The sequence below is a fragment of the Anguilla anguilla genome, chromosome 18 (assembly GCF_013347855.1).
Source record: "Anguilla anguilla isolate fAngAng1 chromosome 18, fAngAng1.pri, whole genome shotgun sequence".
In the NCBI taxonomy this organism is placed as follows: Eukaryota; Metazoa; Chordata; class Actinopteri; order Anguilliformes; family Anguillidae; genus Anguilla; species Anguilla anguilla.
The window spans coordinates 2,946,657-2,970,051 of record NC_049218.1 but is presented as its reverse complement, the minus strand read 5'-3'; the positions used below and the strand labels follow the sequence as shown (position 1 = coordinate 2,970,051).

At 45.5% G+C, this 23,395-nt stretch overlaps 2 protein-coding genes across 2 annotated transcripts in view; one reads left to right on the top strand and one right to left on the bottom strand.

Annotated features, from left to right (window-relative positions):
• Positions 1–11: 11 nt before the first annotated feature.
• On the top strand, positions 12–13,089 carry LOC118218315. Its single transcript, XM_035400907.1, has one exon. It carries the CDS (start codon positions 38–40, stop codon positions 11,840–11,842), a length of 11,805 nt encoding a protein of 3,934 aa, XP_035256798.1. The 5' UTR covers positions 12–37; the 3' UTR covers positions 11,843–13,089.
• Positions 13,090–21,672: 8,583 nt separating this feature from the next.
• The window catches only part of drgx (dorsal root ganglia homeobox), an 8,260-nt gene continuing 6,537 nt past the window's right edge, over positions 21,673–23,395 (bottom strand). Inside the window, exons 7-8 of the mRNA XM_035400906.1 lie at positions 22,496–22,665; positions 21,673–21,681 (exon numbers count right to left, since the gene is read on the bottom strand). Coding sequence (XP_035256797.1) covers positions 21,673–21,681; positions 22,496–22,665 — 179 coding nt within the window. The remainder of the gene's footprint in view (positions 21,682–22,495; positions 22,666–23,395) is intronic.

The following is a 23,395-nucleotide window of genomic DNA, read 5'->3' as shown; positions in this document are numbered from 1 at the left end:
CCCCCCCCCCCCCCCCCCACACACCCGAACGTTTGAAATGAGCTCCCACGACAAGCGACACGGGGGTTACCGAGGAGGCGCGCAGGGGCACGGCAGACACGGCGACGGCTTCGGCGACGCCTCCGGGTTCATGGACGAAACGGACCGGGAGGTGAGCAGCCTGACGGACCGGGCCTTCCGGAGCCTCTGCATCGGGGAGGAGGCCGTCTACAACGACTCCTCCCCCGTCGAGCGCCACAAGGCCTTCGCCGACGAGGCGCGAAGCCACGAGGCCGTCAAAGGGAGCGCCGGGGTAACGCTCCCCCGCGGGGTCGGCGAGCCGTACGGCGGAGAAGCGGCGGGAACTTGGGGGGCCGCTCCGACGCTCCAGCGTTTCGTGACGGACGAGGCCGCGGCCAAGCAGGAGCACCACGCCCTGGCGGGCGACTGCGTGTCCCACCATAGCAACGGCGTCATAGAAGCCACCTGGCAGCAGAAACGGACCTCGTCTCTCATCGGTGCGTTCGGCGCGGCGGAGTACGACGGGAACGGTGGCGTGGCGGCCGACGCCGCTGTTCTGTCACAGGATTCCGTATACCAGCACGGCGGCGACCCCTGGGGCGGCTCGGCCCTGCTGAGCATCCAGAAGGAACTGTCCGAATTCTCCTCCGTCTATCACCAGAGCATTAAGGGCAGTACTCTCACCCAAAACAGAAATCACTTTCGTTCGTCCGAGGTAGCAGCTGCTCCCCAGATACCGTCGAACGCAGAGTCCTCCGTTCCCTCCTCGACCTTCCTGAAGAGCAGCAGCAGATGCAGTAGCAGCTTCAAGACGCCCAGCACCAGGAACTTCTTTCTCCACAGTGAATTCAGCCCATTCCAGACGTGGAAGGAGTACAACCGCCTCCTGTACGACAGGGATGCCATGCCCCACGTCCCGTCCACAAGTCAGTCCCCCAGGTGGTACGACTCCCCTTTCTACAGAGAGCTAACGGTGGCCCACAGAGCTCAGATGGTCCAGCTGGAAGAGCAGGGGTCTCATCGCAAACAGTACGATAACGTTCTCCCGGCTGAGCCGCCGGCGTCTGCAGTCTGGCAGAAAGCGTCCGCCATCGAAAAGCGGAGCGAGTCAGAGGTAAGCGTCAACTGCCCGCCGTGGAAGAGGAGGCAAGAGCCGGTGAAGAATCAGAATCGTCCCTGTACGGCATCGCCCCTGAGCGACAAGCTGAGGCGAAAGGAAGACGTTCTGGTTTCCACGGGCAGGGCGTCGGCAACTAGCCTCAAGGTGCAGACGGTGGCAGACGAGCAGACGTCAAACAGCGGGACCCCGTTCAGCATATCCCAGCTCCTGACACCCACCATCCACCCGAGACAGGAGACGGAAACTTCCGAAATCCTGCAGTACGCGCTTTCTCCCAGCGTCCTCGACCCGCCGCTGTCACCCGAGTCCGATCCCAGGCCGACCCCGGAGGTCAAACCACGCAACAAGTACAAAGCCATGGCCTCCAGTTTGCTGTTCAACCTCAAAGACAACAGGAAAAGAGTGAAGAGCACGTACACCCCGACCATGTTCAAGAGCACGGAAATCGCAGATCACAGCAAACAGCCCTCGCAGCTGGACTCTCTCACCGGTAAGGAGGGAGGCGTTGCCTCAGACACACCCCTGTCCTGGACAGGCGCACTTGTGAGATCAAACGTAATGGATCTCCAGTCTGTCCACAGCCCCGTTGCCCAAAACACCAAAACGCACGCGGTCACCTACGTAAGACGCGCCGAAGGCAGCCGTTCGGACGACTATCTGACGTTAATCTCGCCCAAGACTGTCAGGGAAGCTTCCAGTTACCGGAGCTTCAGTCACACGCCGCAGGAGAGCGGGTCTTTCAGAGACAGGCTCGCCGAGGGCCAAGGTGGCCGGCATGTGGACTCCAAGTCAAATGAGACTCCTGGGAGAAAGAGACCGGACCCCTCTTCGTGGAAGGCCGGTGAGTTCGGGAGCCAACGAGAGCAGGATACGAAATACAAGGCTCCAGAAACACAAGGGCTACCTCAGCCGTTTCATAAGAGAGACGTACCCACGTCGAGAGTAAACGAACAGGTGGGAAACGCAAGGACTGGAGAACAATACGATTATAAACTGGAAGCAGACGCGAATTTAGTTAAAAACAACACCAGCAACGAAAGAGGGGTCTTCCAGACAGAAAAGGTTTCCATGATTGGAGATATAGCTGCATTGCTTGAGAGAGACAGACAGCTACTTGAAGCCCAAAGAGGGAACACTGACAGACAGAATGCACTGGTCTCAGGAGAGAAGCACAGCTATAAAAATGAGTTCTTTGCTAATACAGAAAAAGGGAACGCTAAACAAGATTTGACAGCAATTAAAGAAAAACAACACACTCAAAATGAACTTTTTAGAAAAAATGAGGAAATTCCTCCAAGGAACCAGGTTGAAGTATTAAGACAAAACCCGTATGGCCCAAATGAGGGGCTTAACAGAAGGCAGGATTACAGACATATCAATCAAGGGTTGTATGACGCTCAAGAAAATTACCGTGATAATCTGGCTGCTAGTAAGGGTCTGCATCCCACAAGGGAGATTCAATATACTCCAAATGAAGCATTTGGCAGAAAGGAACAGGCAAAGCAGGCAGTGCCAGTAACCAGAGAGAATAAACCTGTGAGAAATGAATTTGTCGTAAAAGAACAGGATGGCATTTACCAAGGACAAGCAAGACAGCGTATACCTTCAAGGACGGATGACAGAAATGGTGCAAATTACACGTTTGTTATCAACCAGCATGAAAAAGGTCCTGCTCAGGACCTAAGCCAACGTTTACCAAAATATCAAAAACATCCGAGCGTTGAGGCGTTTGCTGTCACGGACCTCAGTCCCTCTAAACAGGCGCAGGCGGCGAGCGAGAAAAATGCCACATCGGCCGACGAAACGGCCAACCGGGTCAAACAGGTCCTGCCTCCAGCCAGAGGCGTTAGATATGCACCCATCGAGGAATTTGCCAGAAAGGACCGCGAGCTGGAGAAGCAGAGACACACGGCTGGGACGGGCGAGGCCAAACACGAGCCGGTTAAAGTGCAGACGCTGATTAAGCAGTACGAAGGCTCGCTGGGAGAGAGCAGGAACGGGGCCAAAGGCCTGTTCGTGACCGGAGAACTCAAAGAAATTAAAGGGGGAGGAATGCAAGAGCGATACGCGAACGACGTGCTCTCCGTTACCGTACCTGAACGAGGGAAAGTGCTGCGAGTGCCGCTGGACGGCGCCGCTCCGAGCGACGCCGTGGAACACCACCGAAGGTTCAACGCTGACCCGTCTGCTGCTTCTGAATGGGAAAGGTCTGCTAAGGATCTGCGGCTATCAAGACAGAGTAGACCCGTTCGCAATGAGGCGCTTTCGCCGAAGGGGCACGAGGCGGTGCCGGCGAGAGAAAAAGCCCAAACCAGACAGGAAATACTGACGTCAAAACTGAAAGCTCACGCCGAAAAGGAAATATTCGCGATCAAAGAAAAAGGGCACGCCCAGTGGGAAGCTCACGTCACGAAACAGAAAGAAGTTTACATGCACGGGAGCAAAGAGGGAGAGCCTCTGTCTGCAGAACGTGTTACAAAGAACGCGGTCCCGGTCGATGGAAACCGTCTGGCTAAACAGGACTCCGTCGCTGTAAGAGAGACACACTGTAGAAACGGAGCGTCTGTCACCCAAAGAGACTCTCCATCAGCAGATCACATCAAGAGTGTAATCACTGGGGACGGAGAAAAACCTAACCTAGCCAAACCAGCTGCCACAACACGGGAGAAGGAACACTCCAGAAATTACATCATTGCCAAAACGGAGAAAATCAGCATCCGACAGGAAGAGCTTCAGTCTATAGCACGGGCCAAGATCGAAGCCATTGCGGGCAACAGAATTCACCAGCCAAAACGAGCAGCCGAGGAGACCCACAATGCCCATCAAACGTCCCCGTCGAGCCGCAGCAGAGACGCCGAAAACATTACGACTGCAGCCGGCGTGAACGTGAGCCAAGCTGAAGAGGAAGATGCTGATAAAAAAGAGGGTGTGCATGCGGTCGAAGAAAGAGACAAGGTTAAAATGGAGGGCCTTCCAGAATCACGAGAAGACACTAGGACTCTGGGCACTGCAGTTGAGGGAACTCACGAGGCTAAAGCTCTAAATGTTCTTCTGAACAAAGAGATGGACAGTGTGAGCCAGGCAGCTTTCATGTCAGCGGAACACACTGCGAATGAACCGGAAAAGCAGCAGCTTGCAGAAGAGATATTTTCGAGGAGGGAGAGAGAAGGTGATACCAGTGATGCACCTGTAAACAAAGAAGCAGTGAGTTCCCAACATCCAATGGCAGAATACATAGAAAATAAAGCTGCTGCAAATCATGAAAAACATAGAGACGGCGCTTCGCCTGTAACAATTGAAAAGGAACATGCTCGTAATTATCTGTTTGTAAGCGAAGAAAGTGTTGCTGTTCGACCTGAAGTACCACCATCGTTAGAACACATTAGAGGTAAAAATACTATTGCAAACAATGAAACCCGTCTGGTCAGAGAGGTCACTAGTGCAGTGGAAGAAGACCAAGATAAAAATGAAACTGCTGCACTGCATGAAACCAACCAGGTTAGACTAGACTCTCTTGCTAGCACAAAGAGCGAAACAGCTGAAAATGTTGCCCTTGGAATCAAAATAAGATTGCCAGAGGAGGAAGTTCCACCAGAAACGAACGCTAAAATGGAAGCCATTGCTGCAAACCAGAGACAAGACTCTACATGTGAAGTTGCAAAGGAGGACAGGGGCAGTGTTATGCATGAACTACCTCGATCATTGGAAACAGAAAATAGGGTCAGTGAAACACTCACCATCAGTGAAAATCCCCCGGCTAAACCAGTAGCCGCTGCAACACGAGAGACAGAAGATGATAAAAACGATGCACTTGCAGAGGAAGAGAGAATCAGTCTTAAGCAGGACGCACCTCTGTTAGTACAACCTGGAAATAAAACTTTCGCAGTTCAGGAAAGCGATGTGTCTAAACGGGTAGAGAAGGAACGTGCTGAAAATGTTGTGCAAAGCAACGAAAGAGACTTCTTGAGACAGGAAGGACCATCAGTAGAACATATCAGAATTAAGATTATATCACATGATGAAATCCCCCAGGTCAGTGAGAGCATATTTGCAATAGATTCTTATTCTAAACATCAAACTGGTAGTTTAGGGGATAGTCAGCAGGTTAAACTTGATTCTCTCGCAAGTAGAGAGAGAGAACAGGCTGAACATGATCGTCCTCGTAACACAGAGGGCCTTGGTGTCAAACAGGAAGAACTTCCACCAGTGGCACGTGTTGAATCTGAAGTCCTTGCCATCAGTGAAAGCCTCCAAGATCAACCAGAACCTGAAAACAGGCACAGGGAGCATGCTGAAATTGAAATTTCTCAGTCGGTAGAAAAACCAGATATGAAAGAGGAGAAAAATGTGGTCAATGATAATCGCCTGGTGAAACCAGAAACTGTTGCAACAAAAGAGGCCGAATGTGACAGAAATGATGAACTTGCAAAGAAAGAGAAAACCAGTGTTGGAGAGGATGCGCCTCCATCTGTAGAACACATTAGGATCAAAATTATTCCACATGATGCAAACCAGCCTGTTAGCGAGAAAATAGTTTCAGTGGAAAGCAAAAGTGTTTCATTGCACGAAAACCACCAGTTTAAACTCGACTCTCTGCAAAGTGGAAAGAGCGAAAGTCCTGAAAACAATGCCGCTGGAATCCCAGAGAGAATCAGATTCGAGTCGGAGGAGCTTTCGCCCAAAACAAGCGCCGAGGTAAAGGCCATTGCTGCGACCCAGAGGCATGAGCCTGTAAATAAGGACAGGGACACCCTGGTGCAGGAACTCCTTCAATCGGTGGAAAAGGTAAATGCAGCAACTGCATTCAATGAAAATGGCCGGACTGAACCAGAAGCTGTTGCTCCAAGAGAGACGGAAGGTAAAAGATGCGATGAGGAGAGAATCGATGCTAGAGAGGAAGTACTTCCACCGGCGGTATGCGTTACACATGAAGCTGCTGCTGAGGAGGAAACGCGTGGCGATGAGCAGGGCATAGCTGGAAGAGGACAGAAGGACCAGGCCAAGAGCTGTGCACCTGTAAGCAAAGAAAAAGTCAGCTTCGAGCAAGATGAACCATCGGTAAAACACAACAGAATTCAAATTGTTCCGGTGGATGAAACCCTCCAGGTGAGAGACAGCGCAGTGGCAATAGGAGAGGAACATTCAATACATGAAACCACAGAAAGGCTCCAGGCTGAGCTGGACTCTCGTGTTGGCACAACGAATGGTAGCGCTGAAAAGAATGCACTTGGAAGCAGAGAGAGAGTAGGCGGTGGTCAGGAAGAGTACCCATCGCTAACGATAAATGAAAGCAATGCAGTCAAAGAAAATCATCGCCCTGAAAATGAGCCCGAAAGAATGGGTAGAAAAGACGTGGTGAACCAAGCGCCTACGTCAAGGGAAGAGGGATCGATTAAAAACGAAACGGCTGCAGACGATGAAACGCGCCTGCCTGAACCGGAGGTTCCTGCAACTAGGGAGACAAAAGGTGCAAAAGCAGAATCACTCGCAAAGAAAGAGACGGTCGACCTTGGATGGGACGTGCCGCTTTCTTTAGAAAGTCCCGAAGAGGAAGCTATTCAGATTAATGAAAATCACCCCGTTATACTGGAGGTGCGTGATGCTGGAGGGAAAGAGCATGCTAAAAGTGATGTCAGCGAGGAAACAAATAAACGTGACACAACTGTAGATAAAGAGAAGAAAATGAGTGATGGACAGGATGAATTTTCGTCAGTAGCGCACGTTAAAGCCGGAGTCAAAGCAAATCACCAACCTAAACATGAACTCGCAAGTAAGGTCACTGACAGTGTAAGAGAGGAACTACCTCAACCAACAGAGGATGAAAAGGAAATTACTGCAACACTTCAGAAAGGAGGTGTTGTAGTCAATGAAAAACACAAAGGTAAACAGGAAGTACTTCCAACAAGAAAGATCGAGTTTGCTGAAGATGTACTAACAAACAACAAAACAGACAGTGTTAAAAGAGAGGAGAAAGTGCACATTCAAAAGGAAACGAGTAGTTTCAACAAAAATGATCAAGTTTCACCAGGTGCCCCTGCTGGGAGGAGAGAACATTCTGGAAGCTTTGAACATGCAAATAAAGAGGAAGTAAATGCAGGAGAGGAAGAACGTTCATCAACACAACTCATTAAGACCACAGCCATTGGAGAACTTCACCAGGCTAAACAAGACCTTGAAAAGACAGACCGAGTGAATGTCACTCAGGAAAGGGCTCCAGCAGGGGAGAGAGAATACCTGGGAAACAAAACCATCGCAGTCACTGAAAATCACTTGGCAACACGGGAAGTAAATATGACGGGAGAGGGAGATGCCAAAAATGCGGCAGTTATGAACAAAGGAAGAGATGGGGTCAAAGTCCACGTGCTTCCAGTAAAAGAAAATGAACGGCCTCGCAGTGTAAGGAGTGTAACTGACAAAATCCACCAGGCTGTGCTTGCAAACAGGAATGGCAACAGTGACTCTCCTCCGAAAACAAAGAGTGATATGGACGAATCCATCGCGGGCGTTGAAAATCACAAACATAAAAAGGAAGTTCTGTCAACAAGGGAGAGGGCACATGCTCAGAATCAACCTATTCTGTTTGATGAGAATCTCAAACTTAAACTCGAAGCTCTTGCCAGACGGCGAAAAGAAAAGGTTGAAAGATACACCCGTGCAAACAGTGATGGAATGAACACCAGACAAGGGGAACACGCGTCAACGCCACACGCTAAAACCGGGACTCGTATAGTGGACAAAAATTACCTGGCTAAGCATGGGCTTGTAATTGATGATACAGGGCGCATTACATATGGAATCCCTTCAAGGGAAAAAGAAAACATAAGGAATGTGACCACTGCAGCCAGTGGAAGTCCTCTTGCTAAAATGGAAGCATCGGCTGTCAGCAATAAAGAACACGGCGAGAAGGACACGCTTATTACTGGTGAAGCTGCTGGTGTTAGACGCAGGGAACCTGTGCCGAGAGATGGTGAACACGGTCAAAATGAGATGCTTGATATTGGGGATCACCGGGTGAAACACACGCTCGAGAACAAACAGATAGGCAGGAGTAATCGTGCTCCACTACGCTCAGAAAGTATGAGAAATGAATCCGCTTCAGCCAGCGACAATGATCAGGCTAAAATGGAAGCGCTTGCAATGAGCCAAAAACAAGATACTAGAAATTTTGGAGTAACAAATAAAGTTGGGGACAGGGCTGTTACTTCTAAAAATGAAACTGTTATAGGCAGTGTAAATCACAAGGGTAATCAGGGCTTACTGGGAACACAAGTTGAAAAGGATTCTGATAGGCATGGCCGCACAAATACAGAAAGAATTGAAGACAGGCATGATGTTGTTTCTCAGAGGGAGAAAGAAAATTATGAAAAGCAAGTAACAGAAAAAGAAAAGCAAAGACTAAGAATGGAAATGAGGTCAAAAGAGGGAGAATACCCTAAATCTGAGGTTTTTCCAGGCAAGAGGAGCAATATTAGACAGGGTGAACTTTCAGCCAGTGAAAAAGGGCCTACAATACTGGATTACCTCTTGGAAAAGGACAAAGATCGCAGTACACTAAACAAATATGAGATCAAAGAAATTGACACTATTAAACAAGAGGTACATGCCACAAAAGGTCCCACTAAAAAGGAAGTACTTGCACTAAAGAAGGAGGAACTCATTAAGAATGAAGGTTTTGCACGTAGAGGAAATGCTATAGTAAGTAACATGGCAACAAAGGATAGAGAGGTTGCAGAAAACAAAGAGAGTGGAGGCAAAGAAATTGACAGTGTTCCACCTGAAGTCCTTGTGAGGAAGTATGAAGTCCCCGCTGAAAATACTTTCACAGTCAGAGATGCACACCAAACAAAACAGGTCACTAATGAAGCAGTGGTACCCCAAAAAGAGGATTTGTTTTCAAGACAATACCAGAGTCTTTCTGAAAATTTGAAAGAACACTCTGCACATAAAGTGCTTGTAACCGAAGACCATCCTAAACTGGAAGCCACTGCGACGACGAGTAGTTCTAAACAGGAAATGGTTCTAACAAAAGAAAGGGAACCCATAAGAAAGGAACTTTTTGCAGTCAAAGGAAAAGGAGAAACTGCAGTGGATAGACTTTCAACAAAAGACACAGATCATACCAAAACCAAAGAACGTGCAGACAGAGGAAAAAACAGCAACAGACAAGAGGTACTTATGGAACAATACCAAAATCTTTCAGAAAATATTTGTATAATCCAAGACAAAGATCTTTCTAAATCAGCACCAGACTCGATGAAAGAAAAAGAGCACAGTAAACAGGTAATAATTTCTTCGAGAGAAGATGCTAGACGACAGCCTCTTGCAAAAACAGGAAATGCACATGCTAAACCTGAGATATTTTCAGCCCATGAAAACGTTCATACGCATCCAGAGGTTTATGCAATTACCGACAAGGCTAGATATCACAGTGGAAAAGAGGCACTAGTGTCTCCACAAATACAAGGATACTATAGTAAACATCCAATGCCTGTCTCTGATGAAAGAGGCAACTCGCATACAAGAAATGTTGTTCCCAGAGCAAATAGCAAAACGGAAATGGAAGCTCTTTCAAATACTCAAAACGAAATAAAGGAAACACTCCCACTTAGGGAAGAGGAGAGGGAGGTGATCGCAATGAGAGAACACAGAGCTAAAGAGAGGGCAGTTGCACGTCAAAAGCAGCAGCACTATGAAAAGGAAGCACTTCCAAGACAGGAATATGCCACATACAAAACACTCCCAATCAAAGAAAAGACTGACATGAGACATGAATTACCACCTCAGTTTGAAAAAGAGGACACCAAAAAGGAAGCACTTGCAAATAATCTGAAAGACAGAACAGAAATAGCTGCTAGAAATCAGCCAAACCGGAATATTGAAGGTCAAATCATCCATGAACCCCACAATCGGTATACAGCTCCTCCCTCCCTCCCTTTGCAGGCCAATGGTTGGAGAGGTGCTCCCATTTCTTCTCAGCCAATGGGTCATATTAATGTGCCCTCAAGGGAGTCATATTTAACTGTAGGGGATGCTTCACAAAGCCCAGAAGAAGAATATAAGACACATCCCTCTTTGAGGAGCGCGCAAAGTGAAATGGCTAAGGGCCCAGGGGAAATGAAGGTGGTGGAAGTTAAGAGGAACATGGGGAGACCTGGGGAAGCATTACAGTACTATGCCATCAACAACCACGAGAGAAACCTGGAAACCGACAGACCAGCAACTTCATCTCACGGTCATGAGAGGACACCAAGGATAGAGCCAGGTGGTTTAGTTCATGCGGAGTTGTATGAAGGTGGCTTGGCCCCAAGCTTAATGGACTACACCAAGGCTCAGATCCCAACAACGCGCTCCAACACTTCTTCACCTTCTTTGGGGAAGCCCTTATTTAAGGTCAAGGACAACTCCCTCAGGGGATCCCCAATGACAAAGACAGTGAAACCGTCTTTCCATAAGACATTTGCAGATGATCAGAGGCTGGGCTCCTCCCAAGAGAACTTAAGTGTCCTGGACCAGGGCGATGAGGAACGCGATCACCTCAGAGAGCACGTGGATGTTCCCGCTCTCCATAATACCGCAGCTGCATCATCACGAATTTCCCGCTCAAGGGAACTACCAAGTCAACATTCTCTCCCTGCTCCTGACTTCACAACTGCGAGGGCCATACAGGCACACAACATTCTTTCTACTCCAGAGTTCACAACGCCAAGGGAGCAACCTGCTCACAGTGTAGTCCCCACCACAGGGTTTATAAGCGCAAGGGAGCCGAGGGGCTATTACAGGAGAAACCGACGCCTAGATGAGGACGGACGCAACTCGGTCATCAGCACCATGTCCGAGGATTTGGAGAGCTGCGGCACCAGTACGTACTTGGAGAACCCCTGCGAAAGGCCCGAATCGGCCTGCAGTGACCTGAGGCCTCTGGGAAAACCGCCAACGGTTCCCCCGAAAAGCGAGAAGGCCCTCCGTCGCGCCAAGAGGCTGACCACCAGGAGAATCAAGAGGGCCGAGGTGACGGGCAACGTCGAGGGCCCGGGCCCGGGCCCGGGCCCGAGCCTGGGCTCGGTCGAACACAAGCCCCTTCGCGCAGTCGCCAGCATGCCGTCCTCCCCCACGGAGGTGCTGGTGTCCCGCCGGCCCGCCCCCGCCCAGCCGGCCCTGCCCCAGTACTGCGTGGAGCCTGGGTACGGCCCGCGAGCCCCCAGCCTCGTGGCACAGCCCTTCCCCCTCACCCAGCGGAAGCTCCTGCAGGACCCAAACTCGGGACAGTTCTTCGTGGTCGACATGCCCGTGCAGGTGAAGACCAAGATGTTCTTCGACCCCGAGACGGGCAAGTACGTGCAGCTGTCCGTGCGGCAGTCGCCGGACGGGGCCCGGTCGAACGCGTCGTCCGTGGAGCTCCTGAGCCCCCCGCCGTACGTGCTGTACCCGGGGTTCCTGCCCGTGCCCGTCTCCTCCCTCCCGCCGCTCCGCTCGGCCTCACAGATGTCTGCTCCCGCGGCGCTCATGGAGGATCAGGAAAAGCGCAGCGACCCCTGGAGGCAGGAGGCCGCGCGGCAGAATTGCGGCAGGAAGCCAGAGCCGTACATCGAGCCTGCCTACAGGTCGCGTGATCAGCCGGTGGAAAAACCCACCCATGGCGATGAGAGAGGCTGCACCAGCCAACGAAACTTAAATATTATACCGATGGGTGAATTGGAGGATTTTGCTATGGAAAGCGCCTGATTTTATTGGTGGCGGCTGACACGTGCCTTGTGTTTTTATCAACAAAGTGACTGAAATTCATACATGCACAATATATATGTATATACATAAAACAGTGGCAATATGGCTGTATATCAGACTTGTTTATAACAAAAATAGACTTTTGTTACAAACGTTTGTTTTCCTTTTTCATAACGTGTTTAGAACGGGAAGCTATTTTTTAGTATATATGTAAAGTTTGGTAAATTGCAAAGTTTTCAATTTTGATGAACCTTTTTTTTAAAAGACATAGTTTTTTTGTTTTTGCAATGAACAATAAGACTAAGCAGGACTATTGAAAGGTGTGTACCATTCCATTAACCATGTCCTCGATAAGCGATACTGTGGGGGAGCTTTTTTGTCACAATTACTACAATCCTATTGTCCACCCCAAAAAAAATGTTTGTTACATTTTAACAGTTTTAACAGTCGCATTTGAAGAATGACTTGAAACCTTTTTTCTTCATCCTGTTATGCATCATGATTGGTTAATACGTGCAGAGTGCATCTTACAGTTTTACATAAGCCGGATTACATGTAGAATGGCCATTGACACAAACATTACTTTGTAGATTTTGAGTTTGATTTTATTTTCTGAGCGATCTTAACTTTTTGATGGAGTAAATTAATAGTTCCACAGTTGTGTTAGTTGGAATCGGAGTGGGGCAGTTTCAGTCTTGCGGTGACCTGTACAGCTGTGGGGTCTTTCCTGAAAAATACTTAAAAATACCTTAACCACCTTTCCCCAAATAATTCTGCACTTCTTTGCCGATAATTTAATATCCTTGGCAGGAAAAAAAAAGTGTATTTTAATTTTTTTGACATAATGTGAGTGTCTTGGATGACAAAAACATTGCAGTGAAAATATTTTCAAAAATATTATTTATTGTATTTTTATTGAATGTCCCTTGTGGTGCAGGTTTCAGCGTAGTAGAAATATGGTTCTTGAGGTTAAGACAGAGACTCATGTCCCTTACAAGGGACAAAAATGAATTGCCACGTCTTAGGAGGTTATGTGCCTTTTGGAAGTACCTCATACAATAATATTAAAATCACCTTAAAAAGTGATGCATTTCCCTTTCTTTTGAATTGCATTTAGCAGCTGCTGGGTGGAGAAATTCGGGCATAACTGGGGTTCCTCTCAGGTCCTCTCCTACTAAACACCATAAAAATACATTTTCTGTGACCTACAGCCTTTAATGTACTTGGTATATTCACCAAGGTACGTGTGGGAGTGTGGGGTGTGGGGGGCGGGGGGGGGGGGGGGGCAGCACCTGCCCCTGTTGCCCAAAGTGCCTGATGTGCCCCTTTGATTTGATAAAGGAACAAATTAATATTTGTATTATTATTGCTGCTGCCATTAATTTTCATTCATTCATTCATTTTGGTAAAAATGTATTCTGTACAATAACTGGGTGCCATAAAATCAGTTTTTCTGTGTGGGTGTACCACTTGCCCCTCAAAAGGTCGCTACACAGCACTGTATTCAAATACTATTTTTTTTTTTCTTTCTTTCAAATGCATAAAAAAGCAGTGCGTGCTCACTGTATTTAGTGAAGTGTTTAATTCTGTTGGGTGTCAGTGTCCATTGAAAGTGTTTTACATACAGTGCAGTTATTTTCATCGATGTACCTTTTTTACCCACCTCAGTGCCTCCTGACCTGCGGCCTACCAGCAGGCCTTGCCCGTAACTTTGGAACCTCTGAGGTATGTATGCAATAAAATGTTAGAAACTGTGCATATAGTAGATACACATTGTTTCCTCTGTTAAAACAAGCTTTACAGTGGCACGTTTTAAACATTAAGACAGAAATATTTTTCCATTTTAAAAATAAGAAAACATATCTTAATATTCTAGTTGACAGTGGGAAATACAGGAATCCACATGGAGGGATGATCTCGTTCACGATTTCACGCAGACTGCTGCTCTTAATTTAATAAGGCAAATCCAGTGACATCATGCCCATTCGCTTTGTAATTGTGGGGTACACGTCCTTCTCGTTTCTGTGGCAAATTTATCCACTTACATTGAGAAAAGTGCATTTTTAAAAAATAAATTTGAGGTGTTGCATTACAAATTGTTTTTTGTTTGTCATCAGGGTTAAAGTGGACATAATGAAATGCACACATTTCAATGTTTTGCATGGGTTGTAGACTGTGTTGTGGTACTGTAACAGTGGGATTTGTGAATTTGATAAGAGGTTTTAGGCGCAGTTGAGATTTTACAAATTTGGGTTTAACTGTAGAAACGGGCGAATATGAACCCCAGTTTTTCTACTTAGAAAACTGACTTTGAGTCAACCAATAATCTTTTACCGGCTATTTAAATATCCCCACCCCTCTGCTCACATGGGACCGCCCACTTTTACCTGAAAAACTGAGCAATGACTACGAAGTAGTGTGCAGGGTGTAAAGTTTTCGATTGTATGTTTAAAAACAAATATTTACACCGATCCCTGAGGATCCAGCGGTAAAAATAAACGGGCACACTTTATTTCTGCTGTAAACCCCCTTCCTCCTGTTTAGCTTAGCAAGAAAGTATTTGTTTTTGAGCAATGAGGTGCAGTAAAACAACGCAGGTTTTGCCTCCCAAGTTAAGAGGCCTACTAAAACCAAACGCAGGCCGTCCCAGCTAAACAAGATTCGCCTGCAAACGTCCAGTCTGTAAGTATCTGTTACCTGCGAATTTACGCTGAATAACTAATGTCATTGATCGCTAATAGTTTTTAGGCCTAACAGTAGCGATGTATTTTGTTTTGTGTATTGGGTTCCAATACATACGCAATACAAGGCCGACGTGGATAGGCTACGGATAGTTAGATGATATACTTTTGTACCGAGGTGTTGGGCAGATAGAGTTGAGCATATGTTAATTACTATTGGGAATATACATCCCAAAAATATTTTTCAATCAGTGCTGGTATCAAGGAAATCCAATGTTGGTAAAAGACAATGATATATCGCACACAATTTACTGCATACCCCTGCGTTTTATTGCTTTTGTTTCGCCTGAGGTAGTGGATCTTGTGCAATATTTGGCTTTAAGTCACAATAATATTGTAGTACAGTTTGTCACTGCTCGTCACCACTCAAATTGCACAAGCTTAGCGATTACAGCAAATGTTAGTTGGACTTTTGCCTACGTGGATAAAATGAAAGACGCAGTAGAAAATAAATTGAATTATCATTCGGTAATTAAGGGATCTGGTCATATCCACTAGGCTACTTGTCTCAGGTCGTCGTCGTATCTCGGATCTGACTCCGGCAGTTACGGTTATTCTGGTTTCCTCGAGCCCTCTGCGCGTGGGGTGAGCGAAAGTCAGGAGCCAATCGCAGCTACAGGTCATTTCATATTTAAACGAGCGTGGCAAATCTGCTTGTGTGAGTGAAGACCCGGGAGAGGCTCCGGAAAATGATTTATTAAAAATAGGCCTATTTATGAATTTCTTTGACAGAAAAAAATTACACAAATGCATTGAAGAGGGAGATAATGGAAACCCGTTCTCTCTGTATTAAAAGTGTTATTCTTCTTTTATATATTCCGCATCTATCTACCATAAAACAAATATCAACACGTAAATTCTGTCTGTAGTCCGTTACGTTGTTGACCAAGTCTTCTGTTACTCAGATTGTCTGCATACGGCCACATCATGACTCTGGCATGTTCTAATTTGATTTGTTTTAAATTACCTTTAAAAAGAGTCTTTGACAATATTGCTCTGTTGTGAACACGCTACACATTCGTTGATTGACCACTCCACTTGCCAGCGTTCACTGGGTTCATGCGCTTAATTGTGATCTCTTGCATTGTATGTGTTGGTCTGGATAAAAGCCTCTGTTCTTGTGCTCCCACTGTGTAACCGATTTGAGAGCGGTGTTGTATGAAAAGGTGGAGAAATGTTCAGCTGGAATAATGGGATGAGAACAGATCAAAGTTAAGGTAGCATGAGTGCATAGCTCCCCCCCCCCTCCTCCCCCTGCCCATGGACCACTGAATTATTTGATATGAATTATTGTCGTGCGCTACGCCTGCAGACTGCACATGTATCCTCTGTGACAATATTTTACTGTGGTTTGGTGTAGGAGTGAACCAGTTTTGGTGTCTCCAGCTGTTCAGAAAATGTAATCCAGAATTATTGGTCGGAACAAAATCCAGCGTATACAACAGCCCTTTAGCGACGGAACTGAGCACTAAATGAGATAACATCTGTGTTGTGACTAGTTAGAACTGTCCAACTGTTCCTAGGCCATAATGAATAATGAAAATCGATAAGTGACCACAGTAAAGAAAGCACTTACTTTGTAAACTTGCCACCGTAATGGACAAAAAAGACGGGCAGATCTTTTTGTGCTTACAACGAGTGCAGGTCGTGCAGCCATAAACAACGCTTTCACCCAATTTGACCGAGAACTGGAACCAATTAATTCTGCAATCCCGTGCAACTTTCTGCCGCCACGAGATCTGTACATGCACTCAGCCGGCTGGTTATAGTCAATCACTGGCAAGTCTAACATGCTCCCTGGTGCCCTCTAGTGGAAATAATCAGCATATTTCATACTTCATGTCACTTAATTGTTGGTCTAATTTCTGTGCTCCTGTAATTTCCTTTTGGAAGACCTGATATTATACACAGTCCAAGGCATTGGCCTTACTTTATCAAATGGCACGTTTATGCAACATAATGTTCAACCACCATAATATGTGTGCAGTATTTCCTGTTGATTGTTCAGCATCAGAAAAAAAGTTGCGCAGCATGTCTGTGTTGTTTCTTCCACTTGAGTATATCAAGAAATTAATATTAGTTTCTCCTAGTTTCAGCAGAGAGCAAAGCTATGAAAGGCAAGTGTGTGTGTGTGTGTGTGTGTGTGCGCGAGCGTGTGTGTGTGCTTAGTAATGATCTCTACCAGTAACACACAATTCATATTCGTATTTGGTCATACTAATACCTATTGTACACTGTACTCTCACGTGCATGTATTTAAATGGTCCCCTTGGGAATGGTTCAGGTAAATTGCCCTTCTACTTGTATGTTTAATTCTCATTGAATAAATAGTAAATGTTAATTTCATAACACCGAAATGCAATATACCTCATCTATTTTATTTATTTTATTCTTTTTGCAGAAATCCTTTAGCACAGTACATGATGACTAGGGACAGGCGTATTGGCATTGTCCTAGGGCAATTTTCGTTAAGATCATCTAAAATATGACACGGCCTTGTTTTCAGACATGCTGAGTAAGTAGTGTGCGGTTATTGGAATGCTTGTAAATGCATTACTCACTGCATTAAAGAATGCTTCGTTTGTATAATTTCCACACAGATATGAGCGTAATTGATTGGTTTATTGATCATTTTAAATGTAGGAATTAAAAAGTCAGTGGTGACTGTGTAATAGCTCGTGCAGTATCTCTCTGAAGCAAGGCCTCGCAGTTTATGGAGAACTGCATTTGGCTGGCCGTATACATTTTGAAAAGGCAAGAAACTACTAATACAGCTTGCTGTTAAATTTACGACTACTTGTGTGCTTATTTCTCGTAAAATAGATTTGCTTTGGTTGCAGTCCAGAAAACAAAAACCCTGTCAAATTATTTGGTATAACATCTATAAATGACATTAACTTATCTTTATCGATCGACCTCATCTTTTCTGACGGAGAGGAAAGACTTACAAAAATGTAGGCCTACAGGCCTATAGTCACAGGTCTGTCCGGTCACAATATGTCCCTTTCTGAATGAAAACTTACATACTGCAGCTGTAACACTCGGAAAGCAGCAACGTTTTCTATCCCGGAAAGGGATTTGGAAAGGTTTATAGCCGATTTCAGAGCAATCAAATGGGACGACATTTATTGGTTTGGAGGAGACGATCAAATACTGTGACGAAATAGTGTCTGCTATTGGCCACGTTGTTGATAAATATATATTTTTTAAATGCTACTAAAACGGGAAGAAAAACGCAGTTTCCCTGGCTTGACACTAGCTCCCTGGTTCGCTTAACGAGGCAAAGACACGCGGCATTGAAAGCCGTTTTAAAAGCGCGAAGGAGCACCGATATGCAAATATAACGGGGGGCTGCGGAATTGCGCGGTAAAGGAGACGCGCGGCGCACTGCCGAAACGTGACGTCACAGTCATAACGGAGGCCAAGGGGAATGGTGCAATTATACGGAAACAAATAATCAGCCTGCTCAATCCAAAAGCCCTAACGAAGCTGACAGCGAATTAGATGAAAGTTGGAGGCGAAGTGATCTCTGATAATGAACAAATTGCTAATGAATTTAATAACTTTTTCTTTTTTTTTTTGCCACGAATTTCACTCAGCGTCCTATTAGCAAGGCTTTTGTCTCAGAAGCAAACTGCTTTGAAGTTAATGAGGTTTGTGAAGCAGATGTGTAAAAAGTCACCATAACCTGGATACTATTTATCAAGAAACGTAAACGCACATTGGTCAGACCACTCATTCATCTGATAAATCTTTAAATCAAAACCAGACAGTTCCCTGAGATTTGAAAAAATACCTTGGTTATGCCCATCTTCAAATCGGGGGGCATCAGACTGGCTAGCAACAACCGACCAATCAGCGTACTGCCAGTCCTATCCAAAGTACTGGAAAAGGTCAAGGCTGAACAGATCATAACTTATCTGGAGGAACATCACTACTTGCACCTGGCACAGTTTAGTTTAAGACCAAAATTTTCCACTGAAATGGAAAAAAAGTGTCCTGCTAATAATATTAGGAATCTTTGGATAGAGGAAATGTGGTTGGAGCAGTTTTCCTTGATTTATTTATTTTTTGACATTTGACAAAGTGAACTATAAGGTACTGGTCTCCAAGCTCAAGACATTTAACTCCTCAAAAAAGTCCATAAGATGGTCTGATTCTCATCTGAGAAATCAATGGCACAACCCAAAATCATTCTACCTAAATACAACCATGGCCAGTCCACCATGGGTGTGGTCCTTGGACTGATTCTTTTCACTCTATACATGACTGAACTACCCTGAGCCTGTCCAACAAGCGGCCTGCAAAGGTTTGCCAGTCACACCGTTGTCCCTGTCTCTGAAAGGACACGTGATACTGTCTCCAGACAGCTGGACTCAGAGGCTGCCTGGCTTGACGTCACCTCCTTCACCCTGAACGTCAAAAAAACGGTCTCCTTACGTTTCCCCTCTAGGACCACGGTCACTTCTGGTCAGTGTCAAAGGACAGCACGTGGAACAAGTCACACGTGTAAAAAAAATTATCTAGGATTCATCCTCGATCCCCAATTGCAATTTGACAAATGTGCAAAAATAAGGTCTGCGGAAATGTCAAGGCAAACCTCCTGTGTACCTTTTGACAGTGCATTACTGTTCATCAAGTTCTGTGGTGTTCCCACACTTGTCCTACTGCATATAATCATGGCCCCAGGCTGACCAGACAGTGAACAGATCTCTACAATCTCTCTATAACCCTGCTTTGAAGGTCCTGGACCAAACACTTATACGGTATCATCATTATAATATCTTGGAAAAAGTACAATATACCAAGTTTTTTTAATTTGAATGGTTTTTAACTTTAAATGGTCCTGTTCTCCGCTCCACCCTCACATTTGCGAACCAACAGGAACACTTTGGCATGACCTCTAAGAGTACCAACAGTGGCAGTTGCAGGATTCCAGTATACAGGACGTGTCTTGGCGAGTCAAGCTTTTTTTTCTTCTTAAGGGCGCACAATTCTGGAACACATTACCGGATGAACTGAAATTATGTCGGAATGTTTTAATACATTCAAAAAGAATACTTGAGATGTGGCTGCAGAAAAATCAGCCGTGCGATCGTATCCTAAGTTGTAATCGCGTTCCTCTGTTATCATGGTGCGCTGAAATGTGTTTAATTCGCATAATTTATACTAATAGTTTTTTAGTATTTTAATATCTTGTTTTTAAAATTTATGCCTTTTTCAAAATATAACCAGCAAAGTGTTGAGAATTAGATACACACACTGTGGTGAAATGCATCTTATTGATTGTTTGCTCTGTCCATACTGAAATATATCACAAATGGAAGCATAAATATTTCACAGCAAAATGTTAAGGTTTAATTCAACCCTGTTAGTGTACATTTATTCCATATTGGACTCGTATAAATGCTGTTCTAATTGAAATAATCCTGAATATTTTACAGCTATACTATGTAGTTTACATAATGCATGGCTCATATATTTCTAATGGTAAAATTAACAAACAAATATTACATGGACAATTTAAACATAAATCACTCCAAACACTCCATATTGTTGTTAGTGCATATTATTTTTAGTTTTCTTTCAGAAATAAAAATGTTGCTTATGTACTGAGGAAGTAGTGCATTATAAATAATCATCTCTTGTTTGTTCCCTCTGCTTATTGTGACCATGGTACACTGCGATGCACCCAAACTTGCTTTTAACATTTTCTTATTCCACCCGCTCACATCCTAACTCGCTTGCTGAAAATCAGTGTGTGCAGTTTTTGCTTGGCTGTTGCCAAACCTGGTTTCTATAATCAATCTTAAATGAATTGTCACCAAGATAAAAGCCTACAAATATTTAGATGGGTGGCAAATACAGAAATGAGCAGTGCTCATGGCTTGCGTATAACGCTGGAGTTTTCCCTGAAAATAACCACCCCAGAGCTCAGAAATTAAAACCTCTCTGCATGCACCTGCAGGAGGTATACTCCCAAAATATAACTGCCTCTCGGGTTCACCGTAAATGCATTTTCACATTTACTCTAGCAAAGTGCCCAGAGATTTAGCTGCCATATGTCTTTTGACCAACGTCTGGTAACAAACACAGTTGTGCTTTTACTGTATCCTTCAGTTTTATTGACATTTTTTTTTTTTTTTTGAACAAAAGAAAATTCACAGCATGCACCACAGTTCTTTTTCAAAAAAGATACAATAAAACGGTAAGAGCAGTGTGTGTGTGTGTGTGTGTGTGTGTGTGTGTGTGTGTGTGCCCCATGTTATCAGTGCAGGACTTCTGACATTATCAGGTTCTGTCGAGTCACCAGGGTGTCGCATCATGAATTATTAAATCAGTACTTCGTGGTAATACATAATTTCTTATCAATTATTCATGCTAATGTGTGTGTAGTTTACTTAATTGTGTTATTGACGATCAAAAGTAATTTCCTGAAAATCCTCAAGGACACAAATTTAATCAGCCTAACTACTTTTCATACGCACTGCTGTTAAGCATTCTTCATTTTCCCGACTCTTCCTTTATTCATGCTCCTTTCAAGGAAACCAACAAAGAAAGGAAATAAATGACACCTTCTTAAAAGAACGTAATGAATTGCGGAGGTCTGTCGCCATGGAAAGGGGCCAAACGCGTCGCGCGCGTGTAAATTCTCAACGCTAACAATTAGCGTCCGTCGTTCATAGTAAGGTTTTGCAGGAAAATGGCAAAGTGGCGGTGCGTCGCTCGAGAACAGCCAGCGGTGTTCCTAAAAGTAAATAAATAATAAGACCAACCATCGCTTCGTTCTTGCAGCTTCACCTCCAGTGTATGGGAAAGTATGTAAATAATTAATCGGCAGCAGATGGCTCGGGCAGTAGGCTACAGGAGATGTACATGAATGCCTACATCTTTAATTGTTTTAAAATACATGTCAAAACAGGGTTTAGAATAAAGCGCGGATCAACGGCGGCAGGGACGGGAGAAAACTGTGTGCCGCGTTGCGCTCAAAAATGTGTGTCAGAGGGTGGAATTTTTTTGTGTGCAATTGAATGCGAGAGCATCAGCCAAAATGACCTTTTGGTGCAAACGAGGCTGCCAAAAATGGTCTCACTGTGACTGGGTTTACGCAAAAAAACAACAAAAACAAAACACAAATCCTAAAAAAAGAAAGAAAAAAAAAGAAATGGTGTACATATTTCTGCCTTTTGACTTAAGTAGCACATATAATTTTACATTATTTTGAGGTAAAACAACAGCGCTGAAGAAGACTGAACTGGGTGTAATCAAGATGGTGACCTAAATGCATGACACAATCTCAGAACTCTCCATGAAACACGTATGCTTTCCAAGTCTAAGCAATGGCACAAGAATCAAACTATGATCTCATATAAGCAACCGGTGCAAATAATTTTTTTTCTCTTTACATACTGTATATTTATGCATATTAGATACAATGCTGAGCTTATTATGGGAAGTAAATACAGTACAGAGAGTTTGAATTGATGCTCAAAAATGGAAGTACAACCCAAACACTAACAGAACGTTCTCCACAAATCATTAAGTACGTTAATAAATATTTTTTGAGAATTGAATCAAGACAGCATGGTATTTGGGGGGGGGGGGGGGGGGGGGAGGGGGGAGGAGCGTGGGGGTGGGAAAGGGTGGGAGTCCTCTCACGGAATGATATCCTCCTCCATGGCGTAGAGGTGATGAAGCCAGTATAGGTCAGTTTTGCCTCTTTGTCCTGATTGGTTCGTTGGGCCTGGGAGGGAGGCGGAGCTCACAAGCGTTTCTTCTCCATGGGTTCCTTGGGACAGTGCGGCTGCTTGTCTGGGCTGTTCTCCGGTGCCGGGGCGGGGACAGGGGCGGGGGCTTTGGCGCTGGTGGGGGTGGGGCTGTGGGCGGGGCTTCTCGCGGCGGCCACGCCCACGCCCACGCCGGCGCCCAGCAGGTTGGCGGACTGCAGCACGGCCTCGGAGTGTTCCCTCGCCTTCATCCGCAGGGCGGCCACGCTGGCCGTCCGGTTGCTTTGGCAGCCGTAGGGGGGCAGGAAGGAGAGCCCCATGGGATCTGGGACACAGCAGGAGCAAAGGGGACCTCCTACGGGGGTGGGGGGGGGGGGGGGGGGGGGAGACAGAGAGGTGACCCGGTGACCCCTTTTTCCCACTGACCACTGTCCACTCATGCCTCTTAATGACTCCCCAAATAAGGAAACGGGCCAAGCACACAGCAATGAGAGGCCAGCTCATTAAATGACACAACAAGCGAGAGGAAACTAATTGATGGCCGTTCCTGCAAGAACACATCCATTCCTGGGAGTGACATCCTGCTCTATCGTTTACTGGATTTCATTTCAGAGCAATGCGTCCACAGGCAGAGTAAACTGCATCATACCGGCACCCCATTTTCCTTCTCTGTTCAAACCAATATCTCTCTACAGCATTCGGCAAAATCGCATCAGTGCATGCGCATGGTCTCTGTATATTTGTGCCAAACAAAATGGTGCGCATCGATTGTTGGCAGTCTAATTGCAGTAATGTTACAGGTACAGCTGTGGAAGGATAGGCTTAGTTGTGAAAGGAACTCCTCGCTTGGTTCCTCGGCTACCTTTACACACACTGGGCCTCATTCACTAAACATGCGTACGATCACATTACGTGCGTACGATCACATTTGATCGTAAACTGTATGTAAGAACGTTTCCACGAACGTTCCGACATTCATCATTTTTTTTTCTTATCGGTACTTGCTCATGTCTGTCTCCTTATGCTAATCACATGAACAGGATTGCGCATAAAATTTACAACCGGCCAGCGTTCATCATCTCATA

Coding starts and splice junctions, on each gene's coding strand:
- LOC118218315 (XM_035400907.1), top strand. CDS start 38: ATGAGCTCCCACGACAAGCGACACGGGGGTTACCGAGGAGGCGCGCAG.